General features: G+C 42.2%; 1 protein-coding gene across 1 annotated transcript; it reads left to right on the top strand.

The window, feature by feature from the left end:
* The first annotated feature begins 18916 nt into the window (after nucleotides 1–18916).
* Nucleotides 18917–19504, top strand: LOC138371580 (uncharacterized). The gene has a single exon (XM_069336465.1). It carries the CDS (start codon nucleotides 18917–18919, stop codon nucleotides 19502–19504), a length of 588 nt encoding a protein of 195 aa, XP_069192566.1.
* The last annotated feature ends 767 nt before the right edge of the window (nucleotides 19505–20271 follow it).

Raw genomic sequence — 20271 nt, 5'->3', positions numbered from 1 at the left:
GCTAAAATTTCTGGTAGCAGATCACTTTGAATAAAATATTTACACATCGCTGGAACATTGGTTATAGAATTGTCTCTAAATTCACGTATCTTTTCGCACTCCATCACATAGTGACGGAAGGTGTGCGAATAATTTTGTTGACACAGTTTACATTTGGTCAGGTCTACATCGGCAGATAATGAGAATTCCCAGAGATACTTGTAACCGAGTCTAAGCCGAGCAGTAGTCAGATCTAGAAGTCTGCTGATTTTATTGGATGATCCATAGATGTGTGGCTCCTCTTGCATGATAGTATGATGATAGATGGAATTACTGGTGTCAATTTCACTTTGCCTCAGATATAAATAAATAAATAAATAAATAAATAAATGTTTATTTAGGTAAGGTACATACATAAAGAGATTTTACAAAGTTTGTTGGATTAATAGATAGAGCTAGTACATACAATGCCTAGAGCCACTATTACGCAAAGCGTTTCGGGCAGGAAAAACATTAATGACTAAAGCTTAATACTAATGGGTAAAAAGAATAAAATGTGTTGAGAACAAATAAAAATAGAGGTAAAAGAGGGGGAACATGGCTGAAAAAGCAGCACAAATACAATTACAAATTATTACAGAAAATTACATTCAAACAGCGTTGTTTTGAAAAAACAAAACAAAAAAAAAGATACATGGGTTGACAATAGTAATAGTGACAATGTAAGGTAGGTTACAGGGAATTTATTAGGTAGTGCTTCGTTTTTATCTTAAACTGGTTGAGAGAAGTACTGTCTCTAACATGGTGGGGAAGATCATTCCACATTCTGGGCCCCTTGATTTGAAGAGCATTTCTAGTTTGATTAAGTCGTACTCTAGGAATATCAAAACTGTATTTATTTCTGGTGTGGTGCTCATGGGTTCTGTTACAACCTTCAATGAATCTTTTGAGGTCAGGATTGGCATTACAGTTCAGCGTTTTATATATGTATAATACACCTGAGAGAATGTGCAATGACTTAATATCTAACATATTCAGAGATTTGAGTAGGGGTACCGAGTGATGTCTGGGGCTAGAGTTGGATATTGTCCTAATAGCAGCTTTGTGTTGAGTAATTAGAGGACGTAAATGATTTTGGGTAGTAGAACCCCAAGCACAAATACCATAGTTGAGATATGGATAGACGAGGGAGTAATAGAGAGTCACCAGGGCAGGGCGGGGTACATAATATCTGATCTTAGAAAGAATGCCAACAGTTTTTGAAACTTTTTTTGATATATTTAGAATGTGTCCCTGGAAATTCAGCTTGTGGTCGATGTGAACGCCAAGGAATTTGCCATCTAATTTGTTACAAATTTAGGTATTGTTTATTTTGAGATTTATTTGATTAGAGGATTTTTTGCCAAACAGAATATAAAACATTTTGTCAATGTTAAGGGTGAGTTTGTTGGCAGTTAGCCAAAGATAAACTTTCTCTAGCTCAGTATTTACTGTGGCATTTAGAGCAAGGGGGTCAGGACTGGAGTAAATGAAGGTTGTGTCGTCAGCAAATAGAATTGGTTTGAGGTGTTGGGAGGCATTTGGAAGGTCATTAATGTAGATGAGAAAGAGGAGAGGGCCAAGTATGCTTCCCTGAGGAACACCAATGTTGATGGGTAGGGTGGGAGAAATTGTATTATTCACAGAAACATACTGGAGCCTGTCAGTAAGATAAGATTTGAGGTATTGCAGGGCGTGTCCTCTGACTCCATAATGATGTAATTTAAGAAGAATTAATATTAGTAATAATAATAGTAATTAGTAATTAGTAATAATTAATATTGAAGAATTCAATAGGTTCTTCTCTTCCATTGGTTCATCCCTTGCTAATGATATTCCATCTTCCAGTACTGACATTAAGGACTATCTTACAGGTAACTATCCACAGTCTCTGTACCTAAAGCCTATTAACTCCACTGACGTCAATGAGATAATCCTTTCCCTTAAAACCAAGTCTGGTGCCCTTGAGGAGATACCAACTTTAATTTACAAAAAAGCCTCCAGAACTTTAGCCCCTGCTATTGCTTTGCTCTTCAACAAGTCACTTGAACTCCAAACCTTTCCAGATATTCTAAAAAAAGCGAGAGTAACGCCTGTCCACAAATGTGGTGATCTCACAGATGTTAACAACGACAGACCTATATCAATCCTGCCAAACTTGTCAAAAATTTTTGAAAAACTAATCTATAAGCAGCTTTACTCATATCTAGCCAAACTCAATATACTTAGCCCTTGCCAATATGGCTTCAGACCCAAAAAAAAGCACTAACGATGCACTTATTAGTATGCTTAACTCGATTCATACAGCTCTTGATAAAAAGGAGTTCCCTGTTGGGTTATTTGTGGACCTGCGTAAAGCATTTGATACTGTCAACCACCAAAACCTTCTTCTTAAATTACATCATTATGGAGTCAGAGGACACTCCCTACAATACCTCAAATCCTACCTTACTGACAGGCTCCAATATGTTTCTGTGAATAATACAATTTCTCCCACCCTACCCATCAACATGCTGCCTCAGGGCAGCATACTTGGCCCTCTCCTCTTTCTCATCTACATTAATGACCTTCCAAATGCCTCCCAACACCTCAAACCAATTCTATTTGCTGACGACACAACCTTCATTTACTCTAGTCCTGACCCCCTTGCTCTAAATGCCACAGTAAATACTGAGCTAAATAAAGTCCATCTTTGGCTAACTGCCAACAAACTCACCCTTAACATTGACAAAACTTTCTATATTCTGTTTGGCAATAAATCCTCTAGTCAAATAAATCTCAAAATAAACAATACCCAAATTTGTAACAAATTAGATGGCAAATTCCTTGGCATTCTCATTGACCACAAACTGAATTTCCAGGGACACATTCTAAATATATCAAAAAAAGTTTCAAAAACTGTGGGCATTCTTTCTAAGATCAGATATTATGTACCACGCCCTGCCCTGGTGACTCTCTATTACTCCCTTATCTATCCATATCTCAACTATGGTATTTGTGCTTGGGGCTCTACTACCCAAAATCACTTACGTCCTCTAATTACTCAACACAAAGCTGCTATTAGGACAATATCCAACTCTGGCCCCAGACATCACTCGGTACCCCTACTCAAATCTCTGAATATGTTAGACATTAAGTCACTGCACATTCTCTCATGTGTATTATACATATATAAAACGCTAAACTATAATGCCAATCCTGATCTCAAAAGCTTCATAGAAGGTTGTAACAGAATCCATGAGCACCACACCAGAAATAAATACAGTTTTGATATTCCTAGAGTACGACTTAATCAAACTAGAAATGCTCTACAAATCAAGGGGCCCAGAATGTGGAATGACCTTCCCAACCATGTTAAAGACTGCACCTCTCTCAACCAGTTTAAGTTAAAAACGAAGCTATACCTAATAAATTCCCTGTAACCTACCTTACCCTTCCATTGTCAACCAATGTCTGTTTTTCTTTAATGAGCGCTGTTTGTCGACTTAATTGTATTTGTGCTGCTTTTTCATCTATGTTTTCATTTCTTGTTTTCATTCTACTCATTATGCTCAATTAGTATAAAGCTTGTCATTTAAGTTTATCATGCCCGAAACGCGTAATAGTGGCTTTAGGCATTGTATGTACTAGCTCTACCTATAAGTCAACCAATCTTTGTAAAAATTTATTGTATGTATGTAACTTACCTAAATATACATTTTATTTTATTTTATTTTATTTATTTATTTTATAAGAAGGTTTTGGTGGTTGACAGTGTCAAAAGCCTTACGCAGGTCCACAAATAACCAAACAGGGAACTCCTTTGTATCAAGAGCTGCGTGAATCAAGTTAATCATACTAATAAGTGCATCGTTAGTGCTTTTTTTGCAAGATCTACAAGATCTTGTTGAAGTTCTCGGTGTACTGCTGCTCTCAGATTGCTCATTGACAATCCAAGGTTACACTCAACGGCTCCTTTAAAGGCAAATTCTTTGGCTAACTTATCAGCTCTATCATGCATTCGGTGGCCAACATGAAATGGAGACCACATGAAATGGACTCTGTTGCCATCCTTAATAATTTTGTTGTATTTGTGTCTAGCTTCGGACACGAGCATGTTACAGTTATGTCTTAAAGAGTTGAGAGCATTTAAGGATGATAAGGAGTCACTTACAATTATTGTATAAAGTTTGGAGTCTTGTACACATTTCAGTGCAAGGAGCAAGGCAAATAGTTCAGTCTGAGGGGTAGAGGCCCAGTTATTTATACGGACTCCCCACTCAAAGTACAAGCCATCGCCCATTGTCAGAACAACTGCACTTCCAGCTGCACCCGTGGTGCGGTGTAGGGAACCATCAGTGTATATGATTTGAGAGAGAGAATGCTCTGTGGACAGAGCATCAATATGGCTTAAGGCGTTGAGCTTTGCCTCAAGACGAAGCTTGGGCTGATCTCTAATTTGCTTCTTGGGTGGAAAGGGAAGGATTAAAACTGGAAAGGGTGTAACCTCCCACGGTGCAGGAAAGTGCCGTTGTTGTTTCTCTTGGTACAAATCATGAACCTGATACATTCTGAGTTGAGTTCCAGTTTTTGTTATCCATTTGGAACAATGCTGATCTTCAATAAAGAAATTCTGGAGGGCTTTGAATTTTGTAACTAGCTCATCAAGATTGTAACTTGCTTAGCTAAATGAATTGTGGGGTTCAGTCCCTGAGCCCATTATGTGCCTCTGTAACCCTTTCCACTACCGCCCACAAGATGGGTATGGGGTGCATAATAAATGAACTAAACTAAAAAAAAACTTCTGTGCAAGGATTAGGATGAGTTAGCCTAAGCATTTTTATACCAATTTGACAGCTAATTTCAACAACACGATCAACAACGCTCAGAATATTAAGTTCCTTTCTCATATTAAGTATCTTTGTGGTACGAGGGTACCCAAGGATTATCCTCAAAGCTTCGTTCTGCAATTTTTCTAGCCCTCCAAGCTTTCTTTCACTACTAATTGAGTAGAAAGTATAAGATGTGTTGAGAACAAATAAAAATAAGAAAGGGGGGAACATGGCTGAAAAAGCAGCACAAATACAATTAGGTCGACAAGCAGCGTTGTTTAAAAAAAACAGACATGGGTTGACAATAGGGGGGTAAGGTAGGTTACAGGGAATTTATTAGGTAGTGCTTCGTTTTTATCTTAAACTGGTTGAGAGAGGTACAGTCTTTAACATGATTGGGAAGGTCATTCCACATTCTGGGTCCCTTGATTTGTAGAGCATTTCTAGTTTGATTAAGTCGTACTCTTGGAATATCAAAACTCTATTTATTTCTGGTGTGGTGCTTATGGGTTCTGTTACAACCTTCAATGAAGCTTTTGAGGTCAGGATTGGCATTACAGTTCAGCGTTTTATATATGTATAATACAAATGAGAGAATGTGCAGTTACTTAATATCTAACATATTCAGAGATTTGAGTAGGGGTAGCGAGTGATGTCTGGGGCCAGAGTTGGATATTGTCCTAATAGCAGCTTTGTGTTGAGTAATTAGAGGACGTAAATGATTTTGGGTAGTAGAACCCCAAGCACAAATACCATAGTTGAGATATGGATAGATTGAGGGAGTAATAGAGAGTCACCAGGGCAGGGCGGGGTACATAATATCTGATCTTAGAAAGAATGCCAACAGTTTTTGAATTTTTTTAGATATATTTAGAATGTGTCCTTGGAAATTCAGCTTGTGGTCAATGAGAACGCCAAGGAATTTGCCATCTAATTTGTTACAAATTTGGGTATTGTTTATTTTGAGATTTATTTGATTAGAGGATTTATTGCCAAACAGAATATAGAAAGTTTTGTCAATGTTAAGGGTGAGTTTGTTGGCAGTTAGCCAAAGATGGACTTTATTTAGCTCAGTATTTACTGTGGCATTTAGAGCAAGGGGGTCAGGACTGGAGTAAATGAAGATTGTGTCGTCAGCAAATAGAATTGGTTTGAGGTGTTGGGAGGCATTTGGAAGGTCATTAATGTAGATGAGAAAGAGGAAAGGGCCAAGTATGCTGCCCTGAGGAACACCAATGTTGATGGGTAGGGTGAGAGAAATGGAATTATTCACAGAAACATACTGGAGCCTGTCAGTAAGGTAAGATTTGAGGTATTGCAGGGAGTGTCCTCTGACTCCTTAATGATGTAATTTAAGAAGAAGGTTTTGGTGGTTGACAGTGTCAAAAGCCTTACGCAGGTCCACCAATAATGGCCTATTCCTAGACAAAAGACTCAACTTCAGTACCCACATACAACACATAACTAAGAAAGTCTCTAAAACAGTTGGTATACTCTCCAAAATCAGATATTATGTACCTAACTCTGCTCTCATCTCTCTATATTATGCACTAATCTATCCCTATCTTAATTATGGTATCTGTGCATGGGGTTCAACCACTGCAAACCACCTCAAGTCATTACCCAGCAAAAATATGCTATCAGAATAATAACAAATTCTGCTTTCAGACAACACTCAGCCCCCTTGTTTAACTCCCTAAACATGCTAAACATAATCTCACTCCACAAATTCTCTTGTGTCAACTACATTTACAAAACCCTGTTCTTAAATGCAAATCCTGCTCTGAAACTCTCCCTGGACAGATGTAATAGGACCCATTATCACCACACCAGAAATAAATATCTCTTTGATATCCCCAGAGTCAAACTTAATTTGTGTAAACACTCTATGCAACTAAAGGGACCCAGTCTATGGAACTCACTCCCTATTGAATTGAAAAGCTGTCCAACTTTTGCATCATTCAAAAACAATACTAAAAAGTACCTAATTTCATCTTCATAGTTTTTTACCTTTTGCTTTAAAACTGCACTGTATCTATTGCTACCCAATCTCCCAATCTTTATGTACCCAATCTGAACATCTTTATCATTGGGATCATTGCTGTCTTCTTATATGTGCTGTCAATCTGCTGTATGGTGTCTATTAATCTTGTTTAAATTGCCAATCAAGCTGTCAATGTAATCAGTCAGAGCTTTAATATACCATTGTGCTTTAATATACTTACTAATCTCTCTCATCTCATTTTTTTTCTTGCAATGTATTTGTTATCATTTTATTAATTTTGATAGAATTTACCTACTTAAAATTATCTGTTAGATTAAGGACCTGCCCGAAACGCTGCGCGTACTAGTGGCTTTACAAGAGTGTAAATACTGTACTATGCTATGTATTCTCACAAACCCAATGTACCTTCTTGAATATAAATAAATAAATAAATAAATAATTAAATAAATAACCCAACAGGAACTCATTTTTATCAAGAGCTGCATGAATCAAGTTAATCATACTAATAAGTGCATCGTTAGTGCTTTTTTTGGGTCTGAAGCCATATTGACAAGAGCTAAGTATATTATGTTTGGCTAGATAAGAGTAAAGCTGCTTGTAGGGGTTTTGGCTCGTCTAATTATTTTAGATAACAATAACGAGTAATTCTTTGAAAATTCTTTGGAGACGGTTCCTAACCTATACTTCTTCTCAAGGTCATGTTTTTTATTAATGGATTTAATTTGGGTAAATTTAGTTTTTCAAATATTTTTGTCAAGTTAGGCAGGAAAGATATAGGTCTGTAGTTGTTAACATCTGTGGGATCACCACATTTGTGGACAGAGGTTACTCTCGCTTTTTTTTAGAATATCTGGAAAGGTTTGGAGTTCAAGTGACTTGTTGAAGAGCAATGCAATAGCAGGGGCTAAAGATCTGGAGGCTTTTTTGTAAATTAAAGTTGGTATCTCCTCAAGGGCACTAGACTTGGTTTTAAGGGAAAGGATTATATCATTGACGTCAGTGGAATTAGTAGGCTTTAGGTACAGAGACTGTGGATAGTTACCTGTAAGATAGTCCTGAACATCAGTACTGGAAAATGGAATATCATTTGCAAGGGATGACCCAATGGAAGAGAAGAACTTATTGAACTCAATAGCAGAATCAGAGGTTGAAAGCTGACCATCGTTATTGGACAGGAGTAGTGGTTTGTTATTTAAAATCTTCTTTGATCCCAATATTTGTGAAATTGTGCTCCAAGTTTTTTAATGTTGCTCTTTATTTGGGTAAATTTATCTTCGTAGTATTTAGTTTTGGCTCGTCTAATTATTTTAGATAACAATAACGAGTAATTCTTTGAAAATTCTTTGGAGACGGTTCCTAACCTATACTTCTTCTCAAGGTCATGTTTTTTATTAATGGATTTAAGTATTCCCTTTGTAAGTCAAGGATTGTTAAGCCTTTTGGTTGTGACTTGTTTTGTAAGCATAGGACAGTGGGTGTTATAAAGGCTGAGAGTTTTTTGGAAGAAAAGATTGCACCGCTAGGTTGATGTCCCCTATGTTACCTAACTCGGACTCCCAGTTGACATTATCAGCAGCAGTTATAAAATTGTCTATAGCAGTTTCATTGTGCAGCCTAAAGCTTAACTCCCTTGACTCTAGAGGTGGTTTGTTAATGTTAGTTAAGAAAAATGTGATGGTAATGGTCTGTAGTGCTATCGGTGATTATACCTGAAGTAAGCGGAGAGGTTATGTTGGTCCAGATGTGACCTAGAGTCGTGGCAGCACTATCAGTGATTCTAGTAGGTCTAGTGATTAAGGGTATGAGGAAGCAGGAATTCATACAGTTGAGGAAGCTAACAGCAGTAGGGTGTTCAGGCTCGCAGAGGTCAATATTAAAGTCCCCTGCGATAATTAGATGGTTTTTGTTCAGTCTGTTATCTAGTATTAGATTTCTAAGGTTTGAGTTGAATTCGGACACATCAGTGTTAGGAATTCTATAGACTGCACCCACAGACAGGACAGACTCGGCACCCTTGACTCTGAAACTGGCGAAGATATACTCCCCACTTCAATCTCTAGTTCTAATTACTTTTAAGCATGTTAGTTCTTGGTGGTAGTAAAGAGCAGTACCACCACCTCTCTGAATTTGGCAGTTGCTGCTTGGCTGGTGGTGACGTCGCACGCTTGCGATGGGGGTCCCTCTCCCTCCTGTGTTGAGAGTAAAGTCCGTGGGACTGGAGTTTACGGGCCATGTTGGCTATCCTTTAGTTGAGCTTGTCATGTGTGACATGCTCCGTGTCCCGGTCGACGACGTCTACGGAGTTGAGCTGGTAACTGCTCACCGGGTTATTATCAAGTTGGCGGGGGAGGAGGTGTATCGTGCTTTCCTCCGCCGTTACGAGGGGCGTTCCTTGTCGCTGCCGGATGGTGCCGGCTCTGTGACTGTTTCAGACCGTAGTGGTGCCCTGACCTACGTGAGTGTGCACGGGGCGCCCTTGGAGTTTCCCGAACTACTCCGGCGTTTACTTCCAGCAGTTTGGAGCAGTCATCAGTGTGCGGGTGCACACGCTATCCTCAGGGAGGTATAAGGGTATGCAGGCGAACATTCGTACCCTTGGGATGTGCCTGAGGTCTGACATCCCTTCTTCGGTCCGGCTTCTGGGGTACTACGTCCGGGTTTACTATGCCCGGCAACCCCGTACCTGCTTTCGGTGTGGCCTGTTGGGGCATCAGGCTGCCGGGTGCTCGGAGGCTGCTGTCGCTCCTGTGAACCTGTTCCAGGAAGATGATTTCCCGCCGCTCCCTGTTGGGGTGGATTCCATGAGCGAGGATGTTGACGTCCCGTTGGCTGCTGCGGCTCCCCCTGCGTCGCCCAGCAGTCCTCCTGATGGTGCGGCTCCTCCTCCGGGTGTTCCGGTGCCGTCGGCTGATCTTCCTGCCCCTGTCGCTGTCACAGCTGCTCCCGGGGGTCTTCCAGATGGTCTCTGCGTGTCGTCGACGTCTTCGTCTTCCTCGTCTCCTGCTGCTGCATCTGGCCCTGCGCCTTCGCCGGGTGGTTCGGCTGAGCTGAGTGCTGGGGGGGGGCTGCAGAGCGTCCTGTTGTGTGCGGCCCGGTTCCCCCTGCGGTTGAGGCTGCTGCCGTCATGCGACGAGCATCGGTTCGCACGGCTTGTGAAGCCCGTGGTTCTGCGTCTGCCTCTGGCTCTGAGGATGTGCGGCCAGAGCCCAAACGGTCCCTGCGATCTTCTACTGCTTGGGCTGATGTGGGGGATTTCGACGCCGGTGGGTCTTCAGGCAATGATGTGGTAGATCGCGAAGCACCCGGATCCAAGTCGATGGTGGTTGCTGACGTCCATGTGCCTGCTGATGACGACGATTGTGCATATGATTCACCTCATGTTCTTTCTTCTGCAGAAGGTTCTCCGCAGTGGGGGGGTGGTTGCTCCTACAGACGTAGGTGGTGAGGGTGCTGGTGCGGGCCGCGACCTTGTGTTGTTGCTGAGGAAGGATGTTCGGCGTGGGGAACCCCTGCAGGTGACACGTCCGGTGGTTGCCGCGGAGCCCTGTGGAACTGCCAAGGAGGCTGCGAGTGCACTGCCCATTGCCCGGCCCCGTGGGGGAAAGCCCCTACTGATCGTCTTGGCCTCCGGCGTAGCGTATGATAGGAAGAATAACCATTTGTCGTTTTACTTTGTTGACCGCGTGCAGCCTGTTCCGTGGTGCCCCTCGACCGTCTGGGTTCCGCAGGCTCGGTGTTTTGTTGTGGGTGTGCCGGACTTGATGCCTGATCCTCGTACGGCCCATGCTCACCCTGTTCCGGACAACATCATGTTGCTTTGGGAGGCGTATTGTATTCGTTTCCCGGCGGCGGAGTGGCCGGAGAAGTATGAGCAATCTGAGTAGTTTGTGTGATTGCTGTGTGTCTAGTGTATGCATGGGACCTGTGGTATGTTCTGCTATGCGTTTTATTTCTTGTGCGCCCTTCAGGCCGGTGTTATTTTTAGCTTTCTCAATGTCCCTGTTTATTGTGTTCCTTACATGTTTTAACAAACTTTGTGTGTAGCTATACCATTTACTGCTTCTCTGTTCCTTTGATTATGTAATATGTGCCCCTCTGGCTCTGATGTTTGCCCTAGTGTGTTCTGTGCTTGTGCCTCTCCTTTTATTTCTTGCACTGCAAGTGGTTAGATGTGCATGTTATTGTTTATTGTTTGTGTTGCTATTGTGCCATGTATGGCTTATGTTTTTGTTTTTTGGCTTGTATATTTTATGATTTTATAATTTTGTATTTTTATGTTTTTTTTGTTATTTGTTCTCCTTATGCTTTCCCCTGTGTGTTATGATGTTTGTTTGTTTGTTTTGTTTTATGTGTTATTGTGTTTTATGTATTGCTAGCCTATTTACACTATTTTCTCTTGTGTTCTGTTGATGTTTGCTGTTTTTGTACTGTGCTGTCGGTCCTTCTGGCCGGTGGTTTTTTGTTTTGCTTATTTTGTTTATTCTGTTCTTTTTATTGTATTTATTGCCTTATACTTGCATATTTGCATGTAAAAATAAAAAAATAAAAAAAACTCTCTGAATTTGACGACAGTTGTGAATTACTGAGTAGTTAGGCATGTTAAAGAGTTGAGTAGTATCCTCTTTCAACCACGTTTCAGTAAGTATAATAAAAGAGAATTTGTTGTCAATAGTTTCAATCAAGGCACTAACATCATCGAAGTGTTTACCTAGGGATCTAACGTTCAACAAACAAAATACAAATACAAGTACAAATATTTATTCAGGTAAGGTACATACATACAAGGTGAGATACAAAAGTTGATGGATTTATAGATAGAGCTAGTACATACAATGCCTAAAGCCACTATTACGCAAAGCGTTTCGGGCAGGAAAAACACTAAGACTAAAACTTAATACTAACTTAGATTAAAGTATAAATTGTGTTGAGAAAAATCAGACAAAAATGAAAAAAGGGGGGAAACATTGCAGAAAAAAAAGCAAAAATACAATTTGGCCAACAAACAGCATTGTTTAAAATCGTAGACATGGGTTGACATTTAGGGGTAAGGTAGGTTACAGGGAGTTAATTAGGTAGTACTTAGTTTTTATCTTAAACTGGTTGGGAGAGGTACAGTCTTTAACATAATTGGGAAGGTCATTCCACATTCTGGGTCCCTTGATTTGTAAAGCATTTCTAGTTTGACTAAGTCGTACTCTTGGAATAGGTATTTGTTTCTGGTGTGGTGCTCATGGGATCTGTTACAACCTTCTATGAAGCGTTGAAGGTCAGGATTGACATTACAATTCAGAGTTTAAATATATAGAGTACACAAGAGAGGATGTGCAGTGACTTAATATCTAAAATATTCAGAGATTTGAGTAAGGGTACCGAATGCTGTCTGGGGCCAGAGTTAGATATTGTCCTAATAGCAGCTTTGTGTTATAAATAAATAATAAATAAATGTTTATTTAGGTAAGGTACATACATAAAGAGATTTTACAAAGTTTGTTGGATTAATAGATAGAGCTAGTACATACAATGCCTAAAGCCACTATTACGCAAAGCGTTTCGGGCAGGAAAAACATTAATGACTAAAGCTTAATACTAATGAGTAAAAAGAATAAAATGTGTTGAGAACAAATAAAAATAGAGGTAAAAGAGGGGGGAACATGGCTGAAAAAGCAGCACAAATACAATTACAAATTATTACAGAAAATTACATTCAAACAGCGTTGTTTTGAAAAAAAAAATACATACATGGGTTGACAATAGTAATAGTGACAATGTAAGGTAGGTTACAGGGAATTTATTAGGTAGTGCTTCGTTTTTATCTTAAACTGGTTGAGAGAGGTACAGTCTTTAACATGATTGGGAAGATCATTCCACATTCTGGGTCCCTTGATTTGAAGAGCATTTCTAGTTTGATTAAATCGTACTCTAGGAATATCAAAACTGTATTTATTTCTGGTGTGGTGCTCATGGGATCTGTTACAACCTTCAATGAATCTTTTGAGGTCAGGATTGGCATTACAGTTCAGCGTTTTATATATGTATAATACACATGAGAGATTGTGCAATGACTTAATATCTAACATATTCAGAGATTTGAGTAGGGGTACCGAGTGATGTCTGGGGCTAGAGTTGGATATTGTCCTAATAGCAGCTTTGTGTTGAGTAATTAGAGGACGTAAATGATTTTGGGTAGTAGAACCCCAAGCACAAATACCATAGTTGAGATATGGATAGATGAGGGAGTAATAGAGAGTCACCAGGGCAGGGCGGGGTACATAATATCTGATCTTAGAAAGAATGCCAACAGTTTTTGAAACTTTTTTTGATATATTTAGAATGTGTCCCTGGAAAATCAGCTTGTGGTCGATGAGAACGCCAAGGAATTTGCCATCTAATTTGTTACAAATTTGGGTATTGTTTATTTTGAGATTTATTTGATTAGAGGATTCATTGCCAAACAGAATATAAAACGTTTTGTCAATGTTAAGGGTGAGTTTGTTGGCAGTTAGCCAAAGATGGACTTTCTCTAGCTCAGTATTTACTGAGGCATTTAGAGCAAGGGGATCAGGACTGGAGTAAATGAAGGTTGTGTCGTCAGCAAATATAATTGGTTTGAGGTGTTGGGAGGCATTTGGAAGGTCATTAATGTAGATGAGAAAGAGGAGAGGGCCAAGTATGCTGCCCTGAGGAACACCAGTGTTGATGGGTAGGGTGGGAGAAATTGTATTATTCACAGAAACATACTGGAGCCTGTCAGTAAGATAAGATTTGAGGTATTGCAGGGAGTGTCCTCTGACTCCATAATGATGTCATTTAAGAAGAAGGTTTTGGTGGTTGACAGTGTCAAAAGCCTTACGCAGGTCCACAAATAACCCAACAGGAAACTCATTTTTATCAAGAGCTGCGTGAATCAAGTTAATCATACTAATAAGTGCATCGTTAGTGCTTTTTTGGGTCTGAAGCCATATTGACAAGAGCTAAGTATATTGTGTTTGGCTAGAAAAGAGTAAAGCTGCTTGTAGATTAGTTTTTCGAATATTTTTGACAAGTTAGGCAGGATTGATATAGGTGTGCAGTTGTTAACATCTGTGTGATCACCACATTTGTGGACAGGGGTTACTCTTGCTTTTTTAGAATTTCTGGAAAGGTTTGGAGTTCAAGTGACTTGTTGAAGAGCAATGCAATAGCAGGGGCTAAAGATCTGGAGGCTTTTTTGTAAATTAAAGTTGGTATCTCCTCGAGGGCACTAGACTTGGTTTTAAGGGAAAGGATTATCTCATTGACATCAGTGGAATTAGTAGGCTTTAGGTACAGAGATTGTGGATAGTTACCTGTAAGATAGTCCTTAACATCAGTACTGGAAGATGGAATATCATTTGCAAGGGATGACCCAATGGAAGAGAAGAACCTATTGAACTCAATAGCAGAATCAGAGGCTGAAAGCTGACCATCGTTATTAGACAGGAGTGTTGGTTTGTTATTTAAAATCTTCTTTGATCCCAATATTTGTGAAAACGTGTTTCAAGTTTTTTTTAATGTTGTTCTTTATTTGGGTAAATTTATCTTCATAGTAATTAGTTTTGGCTCGTCTAATTATTTTAGATAGCAATAACGAGTAATTCTTTGAGAATTCTTTGGAGACTGTTCCTAGCCTATACTTCTTCTCAAGGTCGTGTTTTTTGTTAATGGATTTAAATATTCCCTTTGTAAGCCAAGGATTTTTAAGCCTTTTGTTTGTGACTTGTTTTGTAAGCATAGGACAGTGGGTGTTATAAAGGCTAAGAGTTGTTTGTAGAAAAGATTGCACTGCTAGGTTGATGTCCCCTATGTTACCTAACTCGGACTCCCAGTTGACATTATCAGCAGCAGTTATAAAATTGTTTATAGCAGTTTCATTGTGCAGCCTTAAGCTTAACTCCCTTGACTCAAGAGGTGGTTTGATAATGTTAGTTATGAGAAATGTGGGGTAATGGTCTGTAGTGCTATCGGTGATTATACCTGAAGTAAGCGGAGAGGTTATGTTGGTCCAGATGTGATCTAGAGTCGTAGCAGTACTATCAGTGATTCTAGTTGGTCTAGTGATTAAGGGTATGAGGAAGCAGGAATTCATACAGTTGAGGAAGCTAACAGCAGTAGGGTGTTCAGGCTCGCAGAGGTCAATATTAAAGTCCCCTGCGATAATTAGATGGTTCTTGTTCAGTCTGTTTTCTAGTATTAGATTTCTAAGGTTTGAATTGAATTCAGACACATCAGTGTTAGGAATTCTATAGACTGCACCCACAGACAGGACAGACTCGGCACCCTTGACTCTGAAACTGGCGAAGATATACTCCCCACAGCAGTCTCTAGTTCTAATTATTTTTAAGCATGTTAGTTCTTGGTGGTAGTAAAGAGCAGTACCATCACCTCTCTGCATTTGACGACAGTTGTGAATTGCCGAGTAGTTAGGCATGTTAAAGAGTTGAGTAGTATCCTCTTTCAACCACGTTTCAGTAGGTATAATAAAAGAGAATTTGTTTCAATAGTTTCAATCAAGGCACTAACATCATCGAAGTGTTTACCTAGGGATCTAACGTTCAAGTTGAGTAATGTTGAGTAATTAGAGGACGTAAATGATTTTGCTTAGTAGTAGAACCCCAAGCACAAATGCCATAGTTGAGATAAGGATAGATGAGAGAGTAATAGAGCGTCACCAGGGCAGGGCGGGGTACATAATATCTGATCTTAGAAAGAATGCCAACAGTTTTAGAAACTTTTTTTGCTATATTTAGAATGTGTCCTTGGAAATTCAGCTTGTCATCGATGAGAACACCAAGGAATTTACCATCAACTTTACTACTGATTTGTATATTGTTTATTATTTTTATATTGAGAAGTAAGGTAGGTTACATGGAGTTAATTAGGTAGTACTTAGTTTTCAATAATACCAAGGGTTCTATGAACCTTCGAACCCTTGATTCCAAGGGGTTGTCATAGCCAGGGGGTGGTAATGGGGGACGAGCTCCCATGACCTATAAAATGCTCCTATATGGAATGCGTCTCAAATAGCCTCTGACAACCAAATCCAACTCCTGGCCTGCACGGGTGGCTTAGTCTTGAAGTCCGGCGGAACTGCTTTTACCGACAGAAGGGGCGAGGGCGTGCCTCTGGCACCTTAAAACCAGCTGCTCTGGGTAGATGTGACTCGATAGCCTGGGAAGGCAGCCCATCTAGGGGAAGGAAAACCCTGATTTTAAACCTCTGCTGCCTTAATTGCGGCCATACCACTTTTTTGGGAAAGGCTTCAGGAGTCACCTTCGAGGAAAAATCCGGAGTTGGAGCCCCTAAGGCAGTTCGTTGTTGACTTCAACCTCGTTCTGGCAGCTCCTGCGACGGTGCTGGAACCATGCGTATTGGCATTTGCCTTTCCATTGGATAATTTCATCAACGTGAAGAGGGGGGGACCTGCTGCATGGGTAACAGCTTCTCCTCCATATCTACCTACCCAGGCTTTGCGCCCTGGAGAGGACACTCCAGCTTTGCCTCACAACGTCGAACCAACACGGGAAGCGGCAGTCTACCGGTTTAAAGTCTTCTGCTCGATTGGCGAAGAGTGTGACGCCAGGGGTTGCTTCCGACAATAGGAGGGGTCACCACGCCCCCCTGGGCAGCTACCGCCCGCTTCAAGCTGGGCAAACCCCAGCCAATAAGGTGTTGCCTCGCCATGGTCCGTTAACCTCACTGGGTGCGTGGGGTTTAGGGTGAAAACCGACAAGCGGCCCTACAACTTTGCACCAAGCAATACCAAACCTAAAAAGAAAATATCAACTGCCCTAAAGCTGGGCACATGGAACGTCAGAACACTGACACCAGGTTTCTCTGACGACCAGCAAGAAATCAATGACACCCGAAAAACAGCAATCATCGATAGGGAGCTGAGCAAACTGCAGATGGATATTGTTGCTCTCCAAGAGACCAGGCTCCCAGGATCAGGATCTGTGAGAGAGAGGACCTTCTCTTTCTTCTGGCAAGGAAAACCACCTGATGAGACCAGATAACATGGTGTGGGATTTGCCGTCAGGAATGCACTGTTGGGACACATTATGCCATCCGATGGGGGAAACCGAACGAATTCTGTCCCTGCAACTGCACTCCCAAACAGAACTAGTCAATGTAATTAGTGCATATGCACCAACCCTGACTTCTCCAGCAGAGGCAAAGGAAAAATTCTACGATGACCTCAACAGAGTCATAGCGAGAATCCCTGTAAAGGAGCCACTGTTTATCCTCGGCGACTTTAACGCCAGAGTGGGTGCCGATCACAACATTTGGCCCACTTGTCTGGGTCAATTCGGCATAGGGAGGATGAATGAGAACAGGCAGCGTCTGCTAGAACTCTGCTGCCTTCATGGTCTCTGTGTCACCAACACGTTCTTCAGCACAAAGCCTCAACACCAAGTATCTTGGAGACACCCCAGATCCAAGCACTGGCACCAGCTTGACCTGATTTTTACCAGGCGTGCCAGGTCTACCCAGCGTCAAGATTACGCGTAGCTACCAGAGTGCTGTCTGTGACACCGACCACTCCCTGGTATGTAGCAGGGTCAAGATGCAACCAAAGAAGATTCATCACTCGAAAAAGGCGGGCAGACCTCGCATCGACACCACCAAGACCCGCAACCAGGACAAGGTGGAAGATTATGCACGTGTGCTTGAGGAAGCTCTCCCTGGCCCAGCCGGGGTCACTGCTTGTAAAAGATGGGAGCACTTCAGAGACGCTGTGTTCAACGCTGCCATTTCCACCTATGGCAAGAAGACCAGCAGGTCGGCAGACTGGTTCGAGGCTCACTCGGAAGAGATGACACTTGTCATCGAAGAGAAGAGAAACGCCTTGGCAGCCTACAGAGCCTGCCCAAGTCAGTGCAACTTACAGATCCTTCGGGCCGTCCGCTGCAAAGAGCAGCAGAGCGCCAGGCGATGTGCCAACAACTATTGGCTCCAGCTCTGCTCCCAGATACAGACTGCAGCGGATACAGGCAATGTAAGAGGGAATGTATGACGGCATCAAGCAGGCCCTCGGCCCAATCCAGAGGAAGACCGCTCCTCTGAAATCTGCCACTGGCGAGGTGATTCAGGACCAGACACTGCAGCTGAAGCGCTGGGTCGAACACTACTCTGAGCTATACGTCGGGGACAATGTGGTCACCGAAGACGCCCTGAGCGCCATTGAGTGCCTGCCTGTGTTAATGGAGCTCGATAGCGAACCGACCCTCGAGGAACTCAGCGAGGCCCTAGACTCCCTTGCTTCTGGCAAAGCTCATTGCAAAGACGGCATTCCTGCTGAGACCTTAAAGTGCTGCAGAGGTAACCTGCTCATGGAGCTGCATGAAATTCTCTGCCTCTGCTGGGAAGAAGGAGAAGTGCCACAGGACATGAGGGATGCCAACATCGTCACGCTGTATAAGAATAAAGGTGACAGGGGCGACTGCAACAATTACCGTGGAGTCTCCCTCCTCAGTATTATCGGAAAGCTGTTTGCTCAAGTCACATTAAGAGGCTCCAAGTACTTGCTGAGAGAGTCTATCCAGAATCACAATGCGGATTCAGAGCTAACAGGTCCACCATCGACATGGTCTTTTCCCTCAGACCAGGAGGGAAATGCAGGGAACAGAAGCAGCCACTCTTTGTAGCCTTCATAAATCTGACGAAGCCCTTCGACCTTGACAGCAGGGATGGCCTGTTCAAGATCCTCCCCAAGGTCCTGTCCCCACCCAGGCTCCTCAGCATCATCAGATCTTTCCATGAGAACATGAAGGGCACCATGTTCTTTGATGGCCTAACATCAGACGCCTTTGACATCCGAAGTGGAGTAAAGCAGGGTTGCATACTGGCTCCAACCCTATTCGGGATTTTCTTCGCAGTTATGCTGCAGCACGCCTTCGGATCTGCCACGGAAGGCATTTACCTCCAGACCAGGTTGGATGGAAAGCTCTTTAACCTCGCCAGGCTGAGAGCCAAGATGAAGGTTCGGCTGAGGTGTCTGCGCGACTTCCTTTTTGCCGACGACGCAGCAGTCACTGCCCACTCAGCCGAAGACCTCCAACGGCTCATGACCCGCTTCAGCGAGGTCTGTCAGGGCTTCGGACTCACCATCAGCCTGAAGAAAACACAAGTCATGGGACAAGGAGTGGACTCCCCACCTGACATCGGCATCTCCGGTTCCAAACTGGAAGTCATTCACGACTTCGTGTACCACAGGACATGCTCCACAATCTCTGACTCCCTCTCTCTTGATACAGAGCTAAACAAACGCATCGGTAAGGCATCTACTACCATGTCCAGACTGACAAAGAGAGTGTGGGCCAACAACAGACTGACTGAGTATACAAAGATTCAGGTTTACAGAGCGTGTGTCCTGAGCACTCTCTTTTATGGCAGTGAGTCTTGGACACTCCGCGCCCGTCAGGAAAGACAGCTGAATGCCTACCACATGCGCTGCCTTCGACACATCTTGGACATCACCTGGCAAGACAAGGTGAAAAACAATAACGTCCTGAGGAGAGCAAGAATCACCAGCACAATGTACACAATGCACAATGTACACAATGCTGAAACAGAGACGAATGTTTCTGGCTCGGGAACGTTGTGCGAATGGCCAACGGCAGGATCCCCAAGGATCTCCTGTATGGAGAGCTGATGCAGGGAAAGCATCCAACAGGCAAGCCCCAGCTACAGTACAAAGACGTATGCAAGAGGGACCTGAAAATCATGGACGTCAATCTTGCTATGTGGGAAACACTGGCCGCAGACCGTTCAGCCTGGGGGCAGTCTGTTTAAAAAGGTCTCTCCAAGTTCGAGGAGTCACTTGCCAAGAAATCGGAGGCAAAGAGACAGAGAAGGAAAGCCGATAGCCAGGAAGACAGACCACATTCGGACTTAGTTTGTGCTCAGTGTGGGACGGACTGCCACTCTTGGATTGGCCTCATAAGTCACACCAGACGCTGCACCAGGATTGACAACCAGGGCGCAACTCCATAGTCTCCCGAGACTGAAGGATGCCTACTACTACCACTTAGTTTTCATCTTAAACTGGTTGAGGTACAATCTTTGACATAATTGGGAAGGTCATTCCACATTCTGGGTCCCTTGATTTGTAGAGCATTCCTAGTTTGATTAAGTCGTACTCTTGGAATATCAAATAGGTATTTGTTTCTGGTGTGGTGCCCACGAGTTCTGTTACAACCTTCTATGAAGCGTTGAAGGTCAGGATTGACATTACAATTCAGAGCTATAAATATATAGAGTACACAAGAGAGGATGTGCAGTTACTTAATATCTAACATATTCAGAGATTTGAGTAAGTGTACCGAATGCTGTCTGGGGCCAGAGTTAGATATTGTTCTAATAGCAGCTTTGTGTTGGGTAATTAGAGGACGTAAATGATTTTGGGTTATCTTGAGATGA

This window comes from Procambarus clarkii, chromosome 36 (genome assembly GCF_040958095.1).
Source record: "Procambarus clarkii isolate CNS0578487 chromosome 36, FALCON_Pclarkii_2.0, whole genome shotgun sequence".
In the NCBI taxonomy this organism is placed as follows: domain Eukaryota; kingdom Metazoa; phylum Arthropoda; class Malacostraca; order Decapoda; family Cambaridae; genus Procambarus; species Procambarus clarkii.
The sequence above is the reverse complement of the archived record's forward strand: the minus strand, read 5'-3'. Positions and strand labels throughout refer to the sequence as shown.